The 20192-nt window shown below is 40.5% G+C and overlaps 3 protein-coding genes across 4 annotated transcripts in view; 1 reads left to right on the top strand and 2 right to left on the bottom strand.

The window, feature by feature from the left end:
- The window catches only part of ptprz1b (protein tyrosine phosphatase receptor type Z1b), an 81327-nt gene extending 70870 nt beyond the window's left edge, over positions 1–10457 (bottom strand). Inside the window, exon 1 of one of the 2 annotated variants that reach the window (XM_078281387.1) lies at positions 10345–10457. Coding sequence is in view for 1 of the 2 variants with exons in the window: in XM_078281385.1 (XP_078137511.1) it covers positions 1956–2019 (64 nt within the window). In the remaining variant the exon portion in view is untranslated. Of the gene's footprint in view, positions 1–1955; positions 2265–10344 lie in introns of those variants that run through there. The other variant, XM_078281385.1, reaches the window with a different exon arrangement.
- Positions 10458–12212: 1755 nt separating this feature from the next.
- coa6 (cytochrome c oxidase assembly factor 6) lies at positions 12213–13530 on the top strand. The gene is made up of 3 exons (XM_078243015.1): positions 12213–12421; positions 12883–13038; positions 13290–13530. The coding sequence occupies exons 2-3, from the start codon at positions 12895–12897 to the stop codon at positions 13386–13388; spliced, it is 243 nt and encodes an 80-aa protein (XP_078099141.1). The 5' UTR covers positions 12213–12421; positions 12883–12894; the 3' UTR covers positions 13389–13530.
- A 1171-nt stretch (positions 13531–14701) lies between these two features.
- Positions 14702–20192, bottom strand: part of slc13a4 (solute carrier family 13 member 4) — a 32381-nt gene continuing 26890 nt past the window's right edge. Inside the window, 3 exon segments of the mRNA XM_078243114.1 lie at positions 14702–17130; positions 17132–17197; positions 17472–17609. Coding sequence (XP_078099240.1) covers positions 17059–17130; positions 17132–17197; positions 17472–17609 — 276 coding nt within the window. The 3' untranslated portion in view covers positions 14702–17058.

Raw genomic sequence — 20192 nt, 5'->3', positions numbered from 1 at the left:
GTTGTACCCAATCTGGGATCCAGGGATGGATTTCTAAGGACCTCCGGTTAATAAAGGAACAGCTGTTTCCACTGTTGACTGCAGGTGGAGGAAGGAGTTAAAGGCCACTGGCATTTATGGGCAATGCGATCTCAATTCTCTGAAACGAGAGCAATGACGCTACCATGATTAGAAACGACCAATCAAAAGTGACGGGAGGTTTAAGGAATGACTCAATCACCCCATCTATCTCCATTTGTCTTTTTCTGCACCGAGTTATATCAAATAAAAATGACTCATGGGTTTATCGGATTTAATCTGCTCACACAAAATCTCATCAAACAGGAGCACGCAGGTCTGTGTTCGGGACAAGAAAACATTTGGAAACCATCTCGTGCCCTTTCCTGGAACAAACAAACCATGAAATAAAAACAATGACATAACCTTGTTGAGATTCAATTGTAAATGTTTTAGAACGCTATTCGATTTGATCAAAGGTCAAATCAAACGGTCAGACCAAAGCTCTACTGAAGATGAGTGAATGCAAACTACCAAATCTGCAACAAGTCCTCCCAACCGTACGACCATATAGGTCGTTTATTCCTACCCTGTCATACGACCCAAAAAGGAGCGTTTTATAAATTAGCGCCCCCTAGCGGCGGCAGGAATTGCGACCCACAGGAGTGTTTTCCGTCCTCATATCTAAACCAGAGAACGTAACCGTCACGGTTTTAAACACATTGTTGGAGTTGTCAAACGATCACAGTTTGGTTAGGTTTAGGCACAAAAACTACTTGTTTACTTCTTTTTTTTTTTTAAAAAAGGGCTTTTTCCTTCTGTCTGGACAAACGTATATGGAAAAGCTGTTGATACAACTATTTTTGCGTGACAATACCAATATTGAAGAGTTTAAAAGAAATCCAATAACAATATGTCGGCTGATATTCTTAACATAAAAAAAATAAGTAAAAAAAAAACACAAAATGAGGATCCTTTAATTTAGCTGTTTAAAGAATTATGACCAAGATGAACAGTATACTGAGTGGGACATTTTACAGCCGGAAAAAAATGTAAATGTCAAGGCTCTTAGGACAAACTACGTAATGGCGTCACTGTTTCGGAACTACCTCAAACACATCTTTGGTATTTCTATGCTGCAACGTCTACTTACTCATTGGTCGACAAATTCACAGACATACCCGTAATCAGCTAATATTGGCCAATATATCAGCCGAGTATATCTACCTGCCGAGTTATTGGTCAAGCTCTACTCTGCTATTCCACTCAGTCCCAATCAGCATCCCACTGGGAAGAAAAAAAAAAAAAAAAAAAAAAAACTACATTTGAACTTAGTGTAGGAATAATACAGCAATAATTTATATCTTAAAAATATCATAGAGGTGTTATAAAAATGTGTTTTATTAACCCAAGTCAGGTTTCTAAAAGAAACGAGGAGCTGTGAAAGGAACATTTGGACTTACATATGAAATAAGCTCAACAGAAGTTGTGGGAGCAGTTTCTTCAAATCAAGTATTCAAGACAACAGAAAAACGCAGAGCGTCGTCACACTAGACAGCATCACATTTCATTTATACTTCCAACTTGCTTGTGTTTGGAAAAACGGCTCAACATGTTCAAAAGCATGCCAGGAAGAATCCCTGTATGCGTCCTATATACTGCGGAGGATTCACTTGAAACTCAATTGGAGTGGACAGGAATATTTATCGGTAACCTATATTGCAGGAACACATTTCCACGTCGGAAACGTATGCTCGAATAAATGCCATCTACATGTAGAATGAATCTCTCTTTGCCGCCGATTGCACATTTTGAAACAGACTGAAGTGTGCAGGGAATATCCGAGGGAATAAAACAGACGCACCGCTCAATCTTTGACAGTTCAAAACGTCCACAGCATCACTTGTCAGCCACCACAGTCAATTCAATTCGAATGCGTCTCCTTTCCAGTTTCTTACCTATTTGGCTGAAAAGGAGCAGCTGGGAGATGAACATATCGCTCCTGCGAACTGGCGTCTCCATGGTCTCCGCGAGAGAATTAAACGTTAAAAAGAAGAAGAAGCAGAATGTGGGTTTATAAGAGATAGACGGCGGGTCGCGTGCGTAAAGATGCGCTAGCAGGTCATCTTTCCTGCTCTGCTGCCTCTGTGAGGGGGCGGCAGGGCTAACTTCAAATGCTCCGATCGTTTTGGCTCGGCTCGGCGTGGTTCGGCTCGGGTTTGGTTTGGTTTGAGGAGTGCAGGCTCGCTCGCTGGCTGGCTGGCTGGTTGATAACGGACGCGCACTCACGTATATCGCAATAAGACACGGGCTGTGTGCGCGCCGCCCACTGCCCTTAATGAAAATCACTGTATCACTCGTGTTATATTCTTATGGTATTACTACAGGGACATGGTGTGTGTCTGCAGCTGCGATTTCGAGGCGTTTATCATCTGGCAGCAGTGTGGGAATCCTATGATATCCCTATAGGTATATCTCTGCAGTACCCGTGCTGCAAAACAATGAGTATACAGCGAACTTGTCATACTTTAGGGTATTGGGAGAATATAAAGCAATGTTGTAGGACAAAAACATTGCATATATGATGACGACAATGTGTATCCATGCTTGGTCGTTTCACGTCGTTATTACATTATTATATTGTCACTGTAATGACATGATGATATCTCCATACAGTATAATGTTTGGCAGATTGGTGTGTCATTGCATGACAGTAATTGTATTTTGGGTGGGTCAGTACAAAAGTGAGTGGGCCATCTTTTTTTTCCCAGAAGAAAAGGGACTTAGAAGTAGAAAAATGGACAAACACAGACAAACTGGGGAAAAACAGTAAAACAATTTTACTTTGAAACATTCTGCATTACAAAGACAATAACAGCTAAACACTGTCTATATAACATGATCAACCAACAGAGCTCAGTCTATAAAGGTGGCGCCCAGGTCCATTACTGGCTACGCAACTGTACCGAATACCGTATGGAGTCCTTACAGGTAAGACAACTGTGACATCATAGTCAGGTCACTTAAAATGTCTGTTAAATACCATACAGAGTCTCTCTCTTGGAATATCATGGTGACTCTCATTCCTCACATAGCAAAACTCACAAGTTTTTTAAGATTTTGTATAAAGCAGTGAAACAAAACAAGAATGTGCATCTAACCAAGCCAGGACTGTCCCACAGCGGAATCGGCGTGCGTGTGTGTGTGTATTTGCAATGGTGGTGAGATTTGGCAGTTGCTGGACTACGAGATTCCCATGAAGTACACAATGGCATAGTGCTGAGTGTGTGAGTGTCTTGTGAAAAGTGAATGAGAGTAGTTCCACAAGCAACAGGCTTCAATGGTGCAATAACACACAGTTGTGTGAGCTTGTACGTTTGTGAGCGCGAGCGCGAGACAGGCTTCAGTCACACAATAACATGCTGCTCTTGTTACTCTGTGTGCATTCATTAGCATAAATTAACAGAGATAATCCCCTTTAATTCAGGCGGGAGCCTTGTCTCACTTGTTGGACCAACATTTTTTCAGATGCTTGTAACAATATCCTTTCTGCCTCTGTGCTTCCGGGATATAAGCCTCTGTGTGTGTGTGTGTGTGTGTGTGTGTGTGTGTGTGTGTGTGTGTGTGTGTGTAATAACATATTGATTGTAGCATCAGTCTGCGTAATTACAGACAAAAAGAGAGAATAGAGCAAAAAATAATAATGCTACTGGGGGGAAAAGCTCTCTTTTAGAGGCTTATATAACAAACACACACAGAGACACACAACACACTTTCACACACAGCTGCTTTTGAGCTTAAGCCGAATGATACAACGTGAGAGTAAAAAGAAGGAAAACTAAAGCGACATCATTGCAACAAAACACACACACACAGAGTTCCCGTCGGCCCTGACAGGTGTAAAGACACAAGCTGTGTGCTGCATGATCACAGCGTGCTGCCGCCTCCTGCAAAAATATCCTGAGCTTTTTCAGATCCTGCTGCTCCGAAAAGCTGATTCGGTTTCCACTGCGCACAAGCAGCTATGGATTATGGATTATGTGTTGTCGCTCTCTGTCCGTGCGTTCATACGGTGAGTGGAGCAAGGTCAAGAACTAAACAGGGGTTAATTCAGGTCGTCCACTCTTTGTACCACGCCAGAATCTGAGACAGACAGAAATCTGAACAGATTTTCATGAAGCTCTGAGATAAGATGCACATCTTAGCTTCAGTCCACCATTTCTGGCATGACACTTGTTGCTCTAAGGGCGGCAACTTATCTAGTGGTCTCTATAATATATATACACTCAACCAGGCATTTCTGATTTGAGTTTGACAAAGCAAAGGGTCACAATGAGTCCAAAACTGTAGCTGAAGGCTTAAAGAAAGTGCTACAATTCTATCTTCACTAAACCAGTATTCGTACCAGTCCTATGTTGTAGGTAAATGTACTCCTCTGGTCATGGGACCATGAACACTACATTTCATGGCAATCGACCAACTTGACCATCTTCAGACCATGCTGCTAACAGGGCAAAAAAAACAGAAAAGGCTACACAACAATATAAACACAATAAAAAAAAAAATTTAAAAATTAAGATTGTGTTTGCTGTCAAAAAATGTCTCTCTCTAAAAGTTCCATTAAAGTCATCAGTAGACATGACAATAGTTGTTAAAGTAAAGAAGTGACAACAATTTCTCATTAAAACGTTCCTCTCTTCGTTGCTATATCCAACTAATGTTTCGATTATGCGCACGTGTGTGTGCCTGAGCCCCTGTTGCCATGACAGTGGATGCCGCATCCGAGTCGACAGTGATATTGATTTCCAGCAGTGGCGACTGGAGGTCAGTATCCTGCACATCACTGGGCTGACAAATACTGGTCGATGGGGTCACACTGTGTGTGTGTGTGTGTGTGTGTGTGTGTGTGTGTGTGTGTGTGTGTGTGTGTTGCTTGCTATGGAGCAACATAGCTCTGTGTGTGTGGCTCGTTAGTCCTGCACACGTATGGTGTTTAGGATATTAGTGTAGTTAATTAATGCCTATGTGCATTTGTGCGTGTGTAAACGCTGAGAACACTGGTCTGTGCAAACCAATGTTAAACTCAATACACTGTATGTGAAAGTGGTGGGGGCTTCTGTCAGTTGACACACATATTAGCATTAAAAAAAAGCTGTAGCCAAGGCTCCACTGTAAGCACTTCCTTGATTGTGTCTGCGTTTCTATTAATTAACATGCAGGTTGACCTATGAAAGAAAATGTTCCATTAGGGAGAATCTGCTCGATTTAGTAATCGATAACCCTTTATTGTTGTAGATCCATTAAATCCCTAGGCAAGAAGAAGAAAAAAAAAAAAAAAGAAGTCAGAGGAAGACTCAAGACACGGAGAGTAATGTCATCGTTGTCATTTATCATCGGCATCAGGCAGCTTCAGTAAACAGTAAAAGCCATCTGCCTGCCTGCATGTGCGCGTGTGTGTGTGTGTTAAAAGAGCAAGAGAGTGGGTCTTTTAGTGTTGTTTTGGCCTTTTTACAGACGATGTCTGTCTGACTGTGTCTGACATTTACCTTCCTGGCATACTAAAGGTTCCACCACAGATCTTAAAGTAATATGACTCATCTAACACACTCTACTCACTGCTATTAAGATGTTCTGCATTATCCACATATGGACCACCATTTCTCTAATTATTGGACTCACATAAATTAAAGCCTCATGCCAGTGCAATTTTTCATTGTCACTTTTTTTTCTTCAATTTTTTTTATTCTCTCTCTATTGCATCTTGCACTTATTTGCATACGTTTAAACGTGGAAATGCAACAACTGTGTCTAGCACATGGAGGTAAATGGAAAGAATAGCGGAAATCTAGACGTTGAGATCATGTTCTGAATACTAATTCACATTATCGTCTCATTAACCTTATTCCAATAAATCTGGTGAAAGTGTTTACATAACAGTTTGTATGAGTCGCTGCAAAATAAAGTAATATAAGAGACCCATAATGAGGGTGGAAAGAGAGAGCTGGACTTATGTGGATCAACCAGTGTTTTCACAAAGATGCTTCATGGAACATACCAGTGGTTTTGTCTGTTTTAGCTCATTTACTACAAATCTCATAACCCACTGGTTAACGTCAGTCACACACACACACACACACACACACACACACACACACACACGGGTTCGACATTAACCATGGCCCGATGGCCATGTTACTCTGAGGCCACAGAATGAGACTGCAGGGGCCTGTTGCACAAAAGCAGAATATATAAATCCAGGATAACTGATAAAGCGAGGCTTGACCTAGTCTAATCTGAGCATCCTGGCTTGGTGCGTTTCACGAAGGCCCAGCCAGGCTGAGGAGGCGCGACTAGGTTGAGCCAGGCTGAAGTAATTCAGATAGATGCGCGTCCACGGCTTTCCTCAAAAGACCGCGAGGTCGATCACAGATTTGCTGATGCCAAAATGGAGAATACGCATTGTACATACTTTATACAGAGTGAGCAGCAGCTTCTTGTGGAAGTATGATGACGTGAAACACTTTATTTGTATAAAAATAAAAGAAACAGCCGCTGTAACGAAACGGCGAGAGAAAGCGTAACAGACGATCACGGACCGACCGCGTAAGCAGCCTAAAAATATACATTAACTGACCACTGCTCTGAACTGAAACCGTCATAATCATTCCATTCAAGGATTAGGCTAATAATCATTTGCACAAATTAACAGTTGTACTCTTTGCCTTAAAAGTAAGCAGAAGATGTTACTCAGGAAATTTACCATGAAGATCCATTTTCTACAACGCTAGAATATGATGTGTAAATATCTCTTTCACTCTGTTCCTCCCTCTCTCTCATGGGCTAAAATATAAATTTCCTAAGTCAAATTAACTTCCACTGCTCACTTTTAATGCAAAGTGTACAACTGTTCGTTTTTGCAAATGACAAGTGACTCATTGAATGGTTTCAGTTAAGAGCAGTAGTTCATAAATGTATATTTTTAGACTATCATTCAGTCTGTCCGCTAGCCTATTATGTGCCATGCTTTTTCTCGCGTTTCCTTTATTTTTTATAGAGGACGAGTTTCCTTCTCTACATATTATATGCCTTGCTCCCTTGTATATATGGACATAGACATGAATGGAACAGAGTATATTCATCAGTTATTTCCCCCCCCAGCAAAATATAAGGTCAAAAACCATTGAGGTGTCCTCTCCCTGTTGTTACATGAATGAACAGTAGCCTACATCACTAGATAGTTACTGGTCCAGTCAACTAAGACTATAATTTAGGAGGATTGCACAATTAGGATATGTTCTTTAAATTGTACAGTCCTCCCAAATTATAGTCCCAGTTTACTGGACAACACAAATTGTGTGCTAAGAATGCCAAATACAATGCACATGGAGGAGGAACAAACATGATCCTTATTGTTAAAGAATTAAAAAAAAAAATGAATCAACTAAAATAATTCAAGGTGCATTGGTCCACTATAGAAACACACATGTACAGCATTTTATGTATTGCCCTTAGTAACAGACTTCATTTAAAACACATTTGAAATGTTATCAGCCTTTTCTACTTATCTCAACAACTGTCATAATATATTCATCAAACTTCTAACAATAAGAACAGCAGTCTTCATACAGCAATATAACAGTAACAATGACTGTCACATGAATAATTATAAAAAAAAATAATGGTCACAACTTTAAATAGGCTAATAACAGTACTTAAATGAACAGCAATATGCACCTGTTGTATTTTAATCCAGGCTGATAACAATAGGGTAAAACCACTGCTGGGTGATCACAAAAGGCTCCAGGATTAATAAATCCTGGCTGTTAGCCTGGTCGGGAGCAGGATAATTAGCTGCACAGAATAAATCTCCATGGTGATTTATGTGCCTCCGCTTTCGTGAAACCGAGTCAAGGCTAAATTCATCCAGGATAACGGGGAAATCCCAGCTTAATCCCTTATCTTGGTTTTGTGAAACAGGCCCCAGGGAGAGAATACAAAGTTTTTGAATTTCAATAAATTCTCTTAAATTGCTTTTCTATTATAGAAGTGTCACAGTTAAGGAAGGCTGTGTTAAGTTGCGTCAAATTGCCTTTACTGTACTGTTTTCATATTCATTTACATTTGCCCAAGGAGCCAGTGCTCAAAGATATTAGCATCTATCCCTGCTGCGACTACTATTGAATAGAAAATGTTGTTTTGTTTGTGCATTTACACCTCATACCAGCGGAGAGGGGTATGATGGTCAGAAAGCAGCCTTAACAACTGGAAACCAAAACCTGCAGCAGCCATTAGGGACAATAAGGACTCCAGTTAAAGTGAGGTAAATTCAGCTGAGCCAAACTGTAAAGGTGTTCCATTCTTAATATACAGTAAGAAAGGGATAAAAGGCAATCTAAAATTCAACTAGTTTGGCCTAGAAGCCATGCGCACATGGAAGAGTCCATAATTTGTGCAAACATGTCTTTTGTGTAATAATATAGTATACCTTGCCATCTACAGATCCAGGCTATGCCTGACAACCCCTTGCAACTACTGTATACCTGGCTTTATACCTAACTGACATGTGTCAAGTTCTCTGTCATCGTTCTTTTGACATCCTGGCTGAACTGACACAGACTGACGGATGACAGCAGGCTCGTGAGCACTGCAGACCCTCTTTTGTCCATTAAGTAAGTGACATTGGCCTGCCAGGTTGCTTTTGTGTTGTGTGAATTGAGATGAACAAATTATTCTTGTTACTGAAGAGGCCAACTGAGCCATTAATGTTGTTTTTAATAATTCTGAGAAATGGCAGGTATTGAGGAAAGCTGTGGCTGCAGGCTGTGATGGTTAGTTCTCTATAATGAGACAGGTACTCACACTGGAGCTGCTCATTTAAAAATTAAAAGATTTTTTGTCACCGACATCTGTTTTTCCATTGGTAACAGTCACAATTACTGTGAATGGATAATACACGATACTGATGTAATCTAATTGCCCTATTCACATTTCTAGTCCTCTCCACAAATACTGCTAATCCACCTCTGATGTAGACAATATTGCAGAGGGAGGAAGAGCTTTTAATAGTCTCAAAATGGCACTGTGGATCAGCTACCTCACTAGTTTGCTTAAAATCCCCCAGAAAAAAAGGAGTTTCAATCTGAATGGGAAAATGACTTCAACAGCTGTCATAGTCTAATGAGTGCCTCTTCACACAGCATCTAAAACCAGCAACCTGTGAGAGCTATGTGGCGAGGAGAGCTTGTAAAACCCAACAGATTGATCCAATTTATAAAAAGGTATATGTATCCCTTTTAAACATTTTATAACCCTCGTAATATCCTGCTAGTTTTTTGGAACATGTCATTAGCTAATCCTTCTGTGCCAATACCTCTGAACATTTTGGTTTGGAAAGAGACATTCCTCAGCTGGAGTTACTGGCTCTGCAAAGAACAGCCATTTCAGGGTCCAAGGTCACTGTGAAACATCAATTAAATGATTTTCATGAGATCCTTGAGCACATTAAGCCTCTGAAAATCTGTTTCTGTGGGCCCAACAGTGCTACATTTAATATTACAGCAGAGGAAAACAAGACTGTAAACATAAAAGGTGCATATGTGGGTGTTCGAAACTGTTTCTGTAAAGGAAGGAAGATATAGTGCAGTCCATATGTATAAACCGGGATTTCAGTTCATGATAAAGCTAGATGAAGGCCAGGATGAAGGGTGATGTCTATGTTGACCCCCCCTTAAATAGTGTGTTAAATGGCATCCTATAATTCTGCTCACAAGCATCAAACTGCCCCATACAATAATATGATGACATAATCCTCGATGTCTGGGTTTATCTACTTCGTCTCTATCTATATCAAAGATATAGTACAGCAAAGCTGGGCTGTGGGTGTTCTTTTAGGTTGCATTTTCTATCTAAAGCTCAAAATGTGTCTTCAATGCCCATTGACAGAAATGATATGGTCGACCAACTGTTGACATTCAACCACTACTGCAACTGACAATTTCAGCCACTTCTACATTTGAACTTTTTTCTTTTCCACCGGGTCTTTGACACAGTAGAAGTTACGGCAACTTCTACTTTCGACATGCTCCGGCTCCTTTGAAGGACTTGTGTGTGTGCTCATGGATCACATTTTTCAAAACATGTTGAACTTTGGTCTTAAATCTCCAGACTAAAACAAAAACACTCCTTGACAGTTGAGGAAACAAAGTTGAAGTGAGGTCAGTAAACGGTGTGTGACACGAATCAGGAATGAAGTTCTGTCTTTGTAGCAGCTACAAAGGCACACTTAAGTCACACACACACACACACACACACACACACACACACACACACACACACACACACACTTACTTTCCAAAGAAGAGGGTGCATCAGAGTACTTTTTTTTTTTTGGTGATTCCCTTAAGTCCGCACAAACTGAGATGGATTGCTGCTGGGAGCCATGGCAACCAATGGGGCTATTCGCCGTCACTATGGCTGAGGGAGGGAGAAAAGGAGAGAGGGAGTTAATCAACAACACACATTTTCATTCTGCCTTCACTCACTACCAGGCTATACACACACACACACACACAAACATTATTGTACATCCACGTAGCTCAGTAACAAACACTTGTGCTGTGGAGGAAAAGAGGCTCCCAGGGAAGAAACAAACATGTCTCCTGCTTGATAGGAATGGAACATGAATGCACAGTGACACAAACAAATCTAACTTTTAGGCTAACGCTACTGCAAATACTTGGGGGATAAAAAGTGGAAATGATTTTCAAATAGGAACGAATAACATTTGAATTAACAAAAACTAAAAGTTAACCATGTATTCATTCATTCCCAACAGTTTATTCTATCCTATTTTTTCACATGTGACTCGTTTCTCTCATTTCGACAATATGACATCCACTCTATGATGCTGGTAGGGCTGGGCAATATATCGATGTCGTGATATGAGACTAGATATCGTCTTAGATTTTGGATATCGTAATATGACAAGTGTTGTCTTTTCCTGGTTTTAAAGGCTGCATTACAGTAAAGTGATGTCATTTCTGAATTTACCAGACTGTTCTAGCTGTTCTATTATTTGCCTTTACCCACTTAGTCATTATATCCACATTACTGATGATTATTTATAAAAAAAATCTCATTGTGTAAATATTTTGTGAAAGCACCAATTGTCAACCCTGCAATATTGTTGCGGTATCGAGGTATTTGGTCAAAAATGTTGTGATATTTGATTTTCTACCAATCGCCCAGCCCTAGATGCTGGCATGAAAATCCAGCAGATCCAGTCATTAAGTAAATACTGCCAACTTGACTTATCTTTTATTACCTTGTACTTCTTTTTCCATCAATAGTTGATTTGATTCCCTCTCCTAACCTCCTTGTTCTCTAATTGACTTTGGTGTCTCCATGTCAGTGGTTTTCTATTACATTTTGTATTGTTTGTTAAGTTTTATCTATGCCATGTTGTCCATTGAGGCTGCCTTGGTTGTAAAGCACTTTGTGTCAACTTATTTTGTTTTAAATGTGCTTTATAAATAAAGTTGACTTGACTACTGACTATTTTACTCATTTGTAATTACTTCAAACTAGGACTTTAGTGAATGGCCTGTTTCCACTCTACTTCAAGCTGTGCAACTAATAATAATAATAAAAAAAAACTAATAACGTGTGTTCTAGATATGATTGTAGTGATTGTTTGCCACATAGGTCTAGGGTTTAAACTGTGACTCTTGATGTTTGGACATTTTGGAAGTCATCTTACTACTGAAGACAATATCACTGTAACATTGCTCAGTTGCTATGTTACAGTGATAAAACGCTTTATAGTGTTGTAATGTTGAAAATGTAACGTTAGCACACGAGACACAACAACAACAACAACAACAACAACAACTAAAACCATTAAGCTAAATAAGGATGCTACATTAGCTAATTAATCACTCGCTCTCACCTGTTGCTTCCTTTCAGTAGGATTTATCATGGCAGCCTGTTGACGCCACACGCGTCACATAAAACGCCACGTTGTGTTTAAAAACCTCGTCTGGAAAAATTCTGGCTAATTTACCTTTACTTACTTAGCAATTTCTATTCACAAACAATGTTAAAAACTTCCAAACATGTCACTTGAGTTGGAATTCCTTACCGAACTACGCCATCCCCTGGCACATTTGATCAATCACGCCTAGACGTCATCACGGCGCGACAAGGAAGTGCATCTACTAGCTGACAGCTACTACCACTCATGCTACCTCTACGCGCGCCCTTCACTTTACACTACAGTACCTCAACACCTTACAAAAAACTTGTGTTTGTAGTTTTTTAACAGCATTACTCTAATTTTTTTTTATTTTTTATGAAGTGACAGAAACTAACACCAGCAGTGGTTGGGACAAAGAAATAATTTTTGGAGGTTTTAGCGTTTAATTCGGTGAGTGGTCGGTTGAGTTTATACAAGCGAGCTCAGCTAAGGTTACTGTCAGGTTACCTCTTTGTTTGCTGAGTGACAGTTGAAAAGGGATTTATAATCGTATTATGTGTCGTCCTATATCAAACTGAACACTGTGCAGTGGTGTCATGTAGGCTTATATTAGATTTAGATATTGAGGTTAATGGAAGGATGTAAATTCACAGCATACGTGCATTTGTGAGGATGTGTGAGGATAAACAGTAAACTCCTAGGATAAAGTAGCAGAAGTATACAGTAATGAAGGGACTATGGTGTGATATGTCAAAGCATAGGTTGATGCGTTTTTAGTGTAGACTACATCATTGTTCATAATGGGTCTTTTTTTTTTCTTTCTGTTTAGCTGTTCAGCATTCACATAGCAGGAGCTCCATTAATTCCTGTTAACTTACCCAGCCTTTACTTTTTCCTTTAATCTTTCCCAGGATCAGGCAGCGATGACGGCTCCAAACTCTGCAGAAAGGAAGGCCTGCTGGGACGCCAGGGACCAGCTATGGAAATGTCTGGATGACAATGGTGACAAAGCTGCCTCCTGCCACAAGTTCCAGAGCGAGTTTGAGGCAAACTGCCCTGCTCAGTGGGTAAACTATCCCCTCTTTTTTTATCTTTTTGATGCCTGAGTTCTGTATATAATTTACACCGTGATGTGTAAACGATGAACAGTATTTCCAAATTGCCATATCATTCTTCTTGAAAGGTATTATTTTTTTAAATTAGAATAGCCCTCAACTTTTACCATTCAAGCGAGCACACTTCACTCAGGTGAAAGCTGTGTGTAGCCTGAGTGAAATACTGCAGGATCGTTGCTCATCTTTCCCATTTTCCCTGGCAGGTGAAATATTTCACCAAGAGGAGAGACTTCCTGAAATACAAAGAGAAGATGCAGACAGAAGGATTCACACCTGCTGAAGGCCCCCAGCAACCTTCCTAACCACTGGACAGCACACTGACTTTCAGCCTTATTCAGACCATGGCCAGAGGGGCAGGACTTTATTATGGACCTGAACTTCACCTTTGTCATTATTTATTTGTACAGAAATAAAAGCTACACACATTAGCAGCTCCAAGCGGCAGCACGAGCGACCTGTTTGAGCTTATTTGAGCTTCCCTCCTCAGAAATCTGTGACGTCAGCTCATTTTAATCAACCCAGCTGTGTGTGAGAGAGAGAGAGAGATCCACCGACAGTGATTCCAGTTTTCTCAGTTAGATTTCACCTAGTCGGACTCACCGGATGTAGACCGTTGGGATAAAGCCTGCCATTGGCTGCCTATTTCAGCTGTTTTTCTCCTCCTCTTCCGCCATCTGTTTTGTAAGGGCACCGTCGCTGCATTCGGGGCTTAGCACCGCCCACGATGATTGTGATTGGTTTAAAGAAATACAAGCCATCCAGAGCGCTTTGTCCCCTATCGCAGAATGTTAACTCGTTGCAGCGAGACGTTTCTCCAGCGCTGTGGAGATAGGTCTGGCAACGCAAGACTAGATTTTGACCTGGAAATTACACGTAATGTCCCTGTGGAACTTTACTAATGTCACTTGGAATAGTTGTGATCAGTGCAACGCTTACACAGACACAGTACATGCACACACTGGGTCTTATGTCTCGTTCCAACACTGTTCACAATGAACTTTCTGCGATTGTTTTTAGTGAAAGTATCACCTCCTTTCCATCCGTTAGCAGCCGTAGCATTCTGTGTGCAGAAAACGGGGTGGTGTTCTACATCTGCGTAGAGTTTGGGTTGAAGTCTTGATCAATTAAATGACACCAGTGTGATTTACAAATAAATGCCGATCTTTAGTGATTGCTGATGCTTAGCGTTTTAATTCTGGGACAGTGCCTCACTAGGCTAAATCTCAAGTGTGACTGACTTGTGGTGTTTTATGTAAATAAAAAATAATGCATACAATAGTGGTTTTATTGTACATAATTTAGGAATATAACAGCTCATTTGGAAAACAGGCTTTATATTACAAATCTATATGTATTTACAAAAGGAGTGTGGACCCTGCGTCAAAGCTCACGGCCGTAACCCCATCACGCTGCAGGAAACCTTCAGAACAACTGAATACATTACAAAATAAAAGCGTAGGGTTGATTCTGCCCACACTAGGATCTAAACTTGTAATGAAGTGATATAAAAAGAAAAAAAACACAAATTGCATTTAAAATTAGTGTAAAAATATAAAGCAATTTTTTATATATATATATATATATATATATATTTTTTATATAATTTTTTATATAATTTTTTTTTTGCACAGTACAGTGAAGTACAGTTTCACCACCAGGCGGCAGATATTGTGATTGGACAGTTGATTGAACAAACTATTGTACCATACAACCCTGTGCTACCTCACTCCTCTCTCTTCTTTAAAGGCCTTGGATGCTGCATTCAACAAGAACTTTGCAGCGTCCCAAATAAATCGGCATTTCTTTTACATTACGTGCCAGGTGAAATGTCACACCTCCTGGGTGACAGCAAAGACAGACCAAACGTGGTCATCCTGGCGCTTACCATGCTAATGTAACACAATTCATTAAATATACACATTTTTGTGTGAATTACAGGAGCTACTGATTCTTGATAAAAGATGTGTCCTACCTGCTTACTACTGTAAGAGACTTTCATTTTCAAGATTATATTGGCGTAACTCAGGACCTTAGCTAGTAAAAATAAAAAATAAAAAAGAATCAGATTTGATGACTTCATAATCTTAATATGAAGTTTTCACCAAAAAAACAAAGCAAGTAATTAAGGGGAGCACAGTTAAATCCAAATCAAAAGCAGCTGGCTGAATACACAAAATAATGGCAACAGTGTGTCCAACATCTCGAGTCTCTATCTGCGAGATATGGAGGTTAGCATAAAATACACCGTGATATGATTAGATTTCTATACCTTAAATACAGTACAGCTTACATTCTTAATATTGTAATGGTATCAAGTAAAAGCGTATGTCTGAGAAATAGCACAGTAAAAAGCAATTAGACTACTGCTTTCAAAAATGAGGATGACTGAGATTATAGCAAGGCATTAACACTGTCAGTGTTGGAGGTTTGATTCCCACAAGAGACAGTCCATCTAAAAGTGTAATATGACAGCCAATAATGTGGTAGAGGCACTAGTGGTACTGCATGGTGCTTATTCAGTGTTCACAGTATGATGGGGCACAAAATCAGCTTCAGAAACTTTGGTAAAGACATCAGGCAGATATCAAAGCGTGATTTATGCTTCGGCGTTAAATCGACGGCGTGGCTACGTACGTAGGTACGTGGAGACGCGGACCCTACGCCGTAGCCTTGACGTGCACCTCTTGAAAAATGTAACTACACGTCGCGGCGACGCGTGTCACTCAGCCGTGGCTTGGTAGCGTTGCATTCCCCCCCCCCCCGACTCATTTCCTGGTTCTCCTTCTCCATAAACAACCTGAAATCAAGGAGAGGGTTAACCTTTCCTGCTACAGATTTCCCACTTTGGTCAGAAAGAACAGGGGAGACATTTTGTTTCTCCCACTATGACTCTAGAGTCGCTACTCGCTCCGAAGCTAATCGCCGTCACTCTCTGACTAGCTCTACCACACACTCCACACGCGCACACATGCCGGCCCCGCTATTCTCTTAAAGAGATCGACGCACACAACAACGCACAAGTATAAACTTCAGGCCACTTACGTAGGCTACGGCGAAAGCTCTGCGTGGAGCCTCCGCAGAACCATAAATCACGCTTAAGAAGCCTAGATTTCTAAAGTCATGCAGGCAACCGCTAAGAACAATTACAGACAGTGATAAGCTTTCAATTTGTTGCTAAATATACAGTACACAAGCTTTTACCTCTTTAAAAAACAGATCATATCAGGAGATATAAGCATATATGATACTGGGTACATCTTAAAGGTTTGACAGCAAGTAGCTCTATGTATACAGTTCATTATCAGCCATAGCAGAAGCCTCTTTTTACGCATTTATCATGCTTTTAATACAGCAGCCAGCTCTCTCAAAATGTCAAACTCTGCAATGTATGTGGTCTGGTTAAAGAGCAATACATGTAACTGCAGCAGATGTTCAGCAAGCATGCAGTAAAAAGAGGCTTACTTACAATGGTCTCAAATCTAATCCACACAACAAGGCATGATGACGTGGCTCTGAAATAAACTCATCATTGTTTCTATTATAAATCCAAAAAAAACAACTAAATATCATTCTCCTGATCACCACAAATATGTTTGTAGCTTTCAGTGATATCTTCAGTGATCTTTGTTAAGAGATTTTTTTTTTTTTTTTTTTTGTGTTTTGCCGGAGGTCAGAGCTCCACACAGTGGCCACTTCAACAAAGGCATTCTGCATTCCTCGTAACGCTCTCTTGTAGCCCAAAAAATACAACTCTAAATATTACATCTAAGCAACAGGCCACGTTTTTTCGCTCTCTTTTTCTCCTCCTCCTTCTCTCCATCCTTCTTCAGGTCCAGTTTGATTAGTCTAAGAAAGGACTGAACTCTGAGCAAGACCGTCCTCTTGACGTCATTTTCTTGTCGTCTTTCTTTACAGAAACACCGCCCCATCTCTTTCCGTCTTTCAGTGATTCATCCTCCACGCCAGCGGCGGTTATAAGCTCCCGGTGACGTTCCTGGCCACGGCCCAGGCTGGGAACTCAGACAGGTTGAAGAGGGGAACACCCCCACGTGGTGATGGCCAACATCACCACCGCCACGCCGATCAGGTTCACCCCGAAGCCCGCTTTCACCTGGAGGAGAGGGAGAGGGAAAAATAAGGGGCAATATGTAAAAAAAAATTAAATAAAAGCATTCATCTATTTGAAAAATAAATAAATAAGGGGGTTAAGCAAGAGTTAAGAATGAAAAATGTTCATCCTTCTGATTACATAAAACAACTTTGACACATTGTACTTTTGAGCCTTTTGTTGCAGGTGCAGAAAGAACATGTGACTGTGCGCGCGTGTGTGTGTGTGTGTGTGTGTGTGTGTGTGTGTGTGTGTGTGTGTGTGTGCGTGCATGTACCATGTCGCTGATCTTCACGTGGCCGTAACTGAAGACGATGGCGTTGGGGGGGTTCCCCACTGGGAGCATGACCCCGAATGACACGCACATGGTGGACGGGATCAAAGTGTGGAGGGGGTTGATTTGCAGAGTCTCTGACTGGAAGGAGAGAAGTGGGGGAAGAAGGGAGTAAAGAGACAGAGAGAGAATAAAAGGAAGAAGAGACAGAAAGAAAGGGAAAGGAAGACAAAGATAAATGGAGGAGAGGTCAAAGGGTTAACGCGTGTTAAAAACTGCCTTCATAGGCCCATTAACATTCTCAGAACAAGGTGCAACCACACCTCCAGCTGACAAGTGTGATGAACTTGAGTCCTTTAAAAACATTTATAAAACTGATGGTTTTTAGACTCCACATTAGCTCAAGCCTGAAAAGACTACAACTTATTCAAAATTGCACCACAAGTGGCCGGGTTAGCTCAGTTGGTAGAGCGGGCGCACGTATGTGGAGGTTTATTCCTCAATGCAGAAGGTCAAGGGTTTGAGTTTGACCTGTGACAATTTCCTGCATGTCTTCCTCCCTCTCTGTCCCCTTTTATATCTCAGCTTTCCTATCCATTAAAGGCGGAAATGCCCAAAAATAATCTTAAAAAAAATTATTGTCCAGGATTTTAAAGTCCTCTTAATTATCTATAAATCTTTACATGGAGCTGGCCCTAAATATATAAATGTAGATGATATGCTGGAACAATATAACCCTGTGAAATGTCTATGATCTCTGGGGGTGTGGCAGCTAGTGGAGCCCAGGGCCAAATAGAGAAATGGACTTTCAGTCATATGCAGCACAGCGTTGGAACCAACTGCCTGATGGCCTTAGGAATGCCTCCACCATCGCAGTTTTTAAATCCAGATTGAAAACCGGATTGTTCTCCAGCTTTTTGACATGTTTTTTTTGTCTTTTTAGGATTACTTTTCCTTTTTTCTCTTGTCTTCACTCCTTATTTTCTCTCCTCATTTAATTGTTCCTTTCTTCTGTCCTGTTTTCATAGACCATGTTATTTTTTATTTTCTTTATTAACTGTATGCTACCTATTGTTGAATTATTCTGAGGAACCCAACCTGCCAAGCCCCATGAACGTTTTCTGGGTTTCCTTTTTTACTTAATGTCTCGTAAGTGTAGCATTGGTGGGCTAAAATAAAAATAAAAATTAAAAATAAAAACGTATTATTTCTATTTTCTCTGTACAGCACCTTGAATCTACCTCTGTGTATGAAACGTGCTTTATGCTCCCTGCTGACACATGCCCTTTGCTTTCCCTGTGAACAATCTGAGAGAAGAAACCGATAATCCATGTGGATTATTGGCTGATTATTGGCTGAATCAAAGTCAAAGTGCCGATTTTAAAATCGACCCTTATGAAGACGTGTGTGTGCGTGGACAGAGTCACTTCTGCGATTCAGCAAAAACAGCCCTTTGAAAAGAAGATTAGGGATTGTAAAGTAATAGTTTGACATTTTGTGAAATACCACGGAGAGTTGATGACCACTCTCATTTCTGTCTGTTCAATATGAAGCTGCAGCCAGCACTTGTTTATCTTAGCTTAGCATAAAGACTGGAAACAGGGGGAAACAGTTAGCCTGGCTATGTCCGAACAAAACAAAATCCACCTACCGGCACCTAATTAACAAGTTAAATCATGTTTGTTTAATCCCTACGTTAGAGGTGTTGAAATTAATCAAATAATCGATACATCCAATCGTGGACACGGACGATGCTGCATCGACAATCGACCGGGCCATAATCGATTATTTACAATTTAATGTATGCCTGACAACCTTTCTGTTTACATATTCTGGTATGTTTTGCACATTCAGGAAGTGCCATGTGCTCAGTGCTGTAGTTTTATGTATCCAATGTATTTAGTATTAGAGCACTGCAGAATGTTTTGTTTTTGAAGCTTGAAAAGCTTTGAATTAAATATCCTATAAGGCTTTAATAGAAAAATGTATTTGACGCATCGTGATGCATCGTCATGCATCAAGATATCGAATCGAAGACATGATAAACGTAATCGGATCGGATCGGGAGGTCAGTGAAGATTCACACCTCTACCGTACATAGTCTCGCATTGCCAGACCGGACTGGCAATTCCACATATCGTTCCGGGATGGGAGGAAAAACGAGCTCTGGTTTATTGCCATTTCTTTAAACCAATCACAATCGCCTTGGGCGGCGCTAAGCGCCGGACGGAGCCCCGGTGCCTCTGTAAAATAGCCTCGGGAAGGAACTTGTTTTGGTGGAACGTGTGGACGTTCAAAAGTTGTTTTAGCATCATTTTTCCTCTTATTTCACTACTGCTTGCATTGCTCTCAACCGCTGTGTCTTTTCTAATCTATGTGCTCTATGCTCTGTTGTTTTACCTTGTAACCTGGTCTGCTTTGTGCTTTGTTTGGATGCTAACCTTTTTGCCTCTGTGCTGTGTCTTGTTTTGTGCCAAGTCCTGATCTGCTTGTGATGTCTTTTTTTGTTTATTTGCATTTTATTACAGAAGTCATTTTTATATATTTTGTATAATCATGCATTATATTAATTTGCACCGTCCCCTTTTTAAATAAACTGAATTGAATCAATATATTTATATATATTTTTTCTGAGCAGGAGCCTGAGGACCTTGCCATTTGCGTTGTTTTATGCATTGTTCACGTAAAGTACCTGCTTTATCAATGCTTTATCTAAACACACAA

The sequence above is a fragment of the Sander vitreus genome, chromosome 23 (assembly GCF_031162955.1).
Source record: "Sander vitreus isolate 19-12246 chromosome 23, sanVit1, whole genome shotgun sequence".
Taxonomy (NCBI): Eukaryota; Metazoa; Chordata; class Actinopteri; order Perciformes; family Percidae; genus Sander; species Sander vitreus.
The sequence above is the reverse complement of the archived record's forward strand: the minus strand, read 5'-3'. Positions and strand labels throughout refer to the sequence as shown.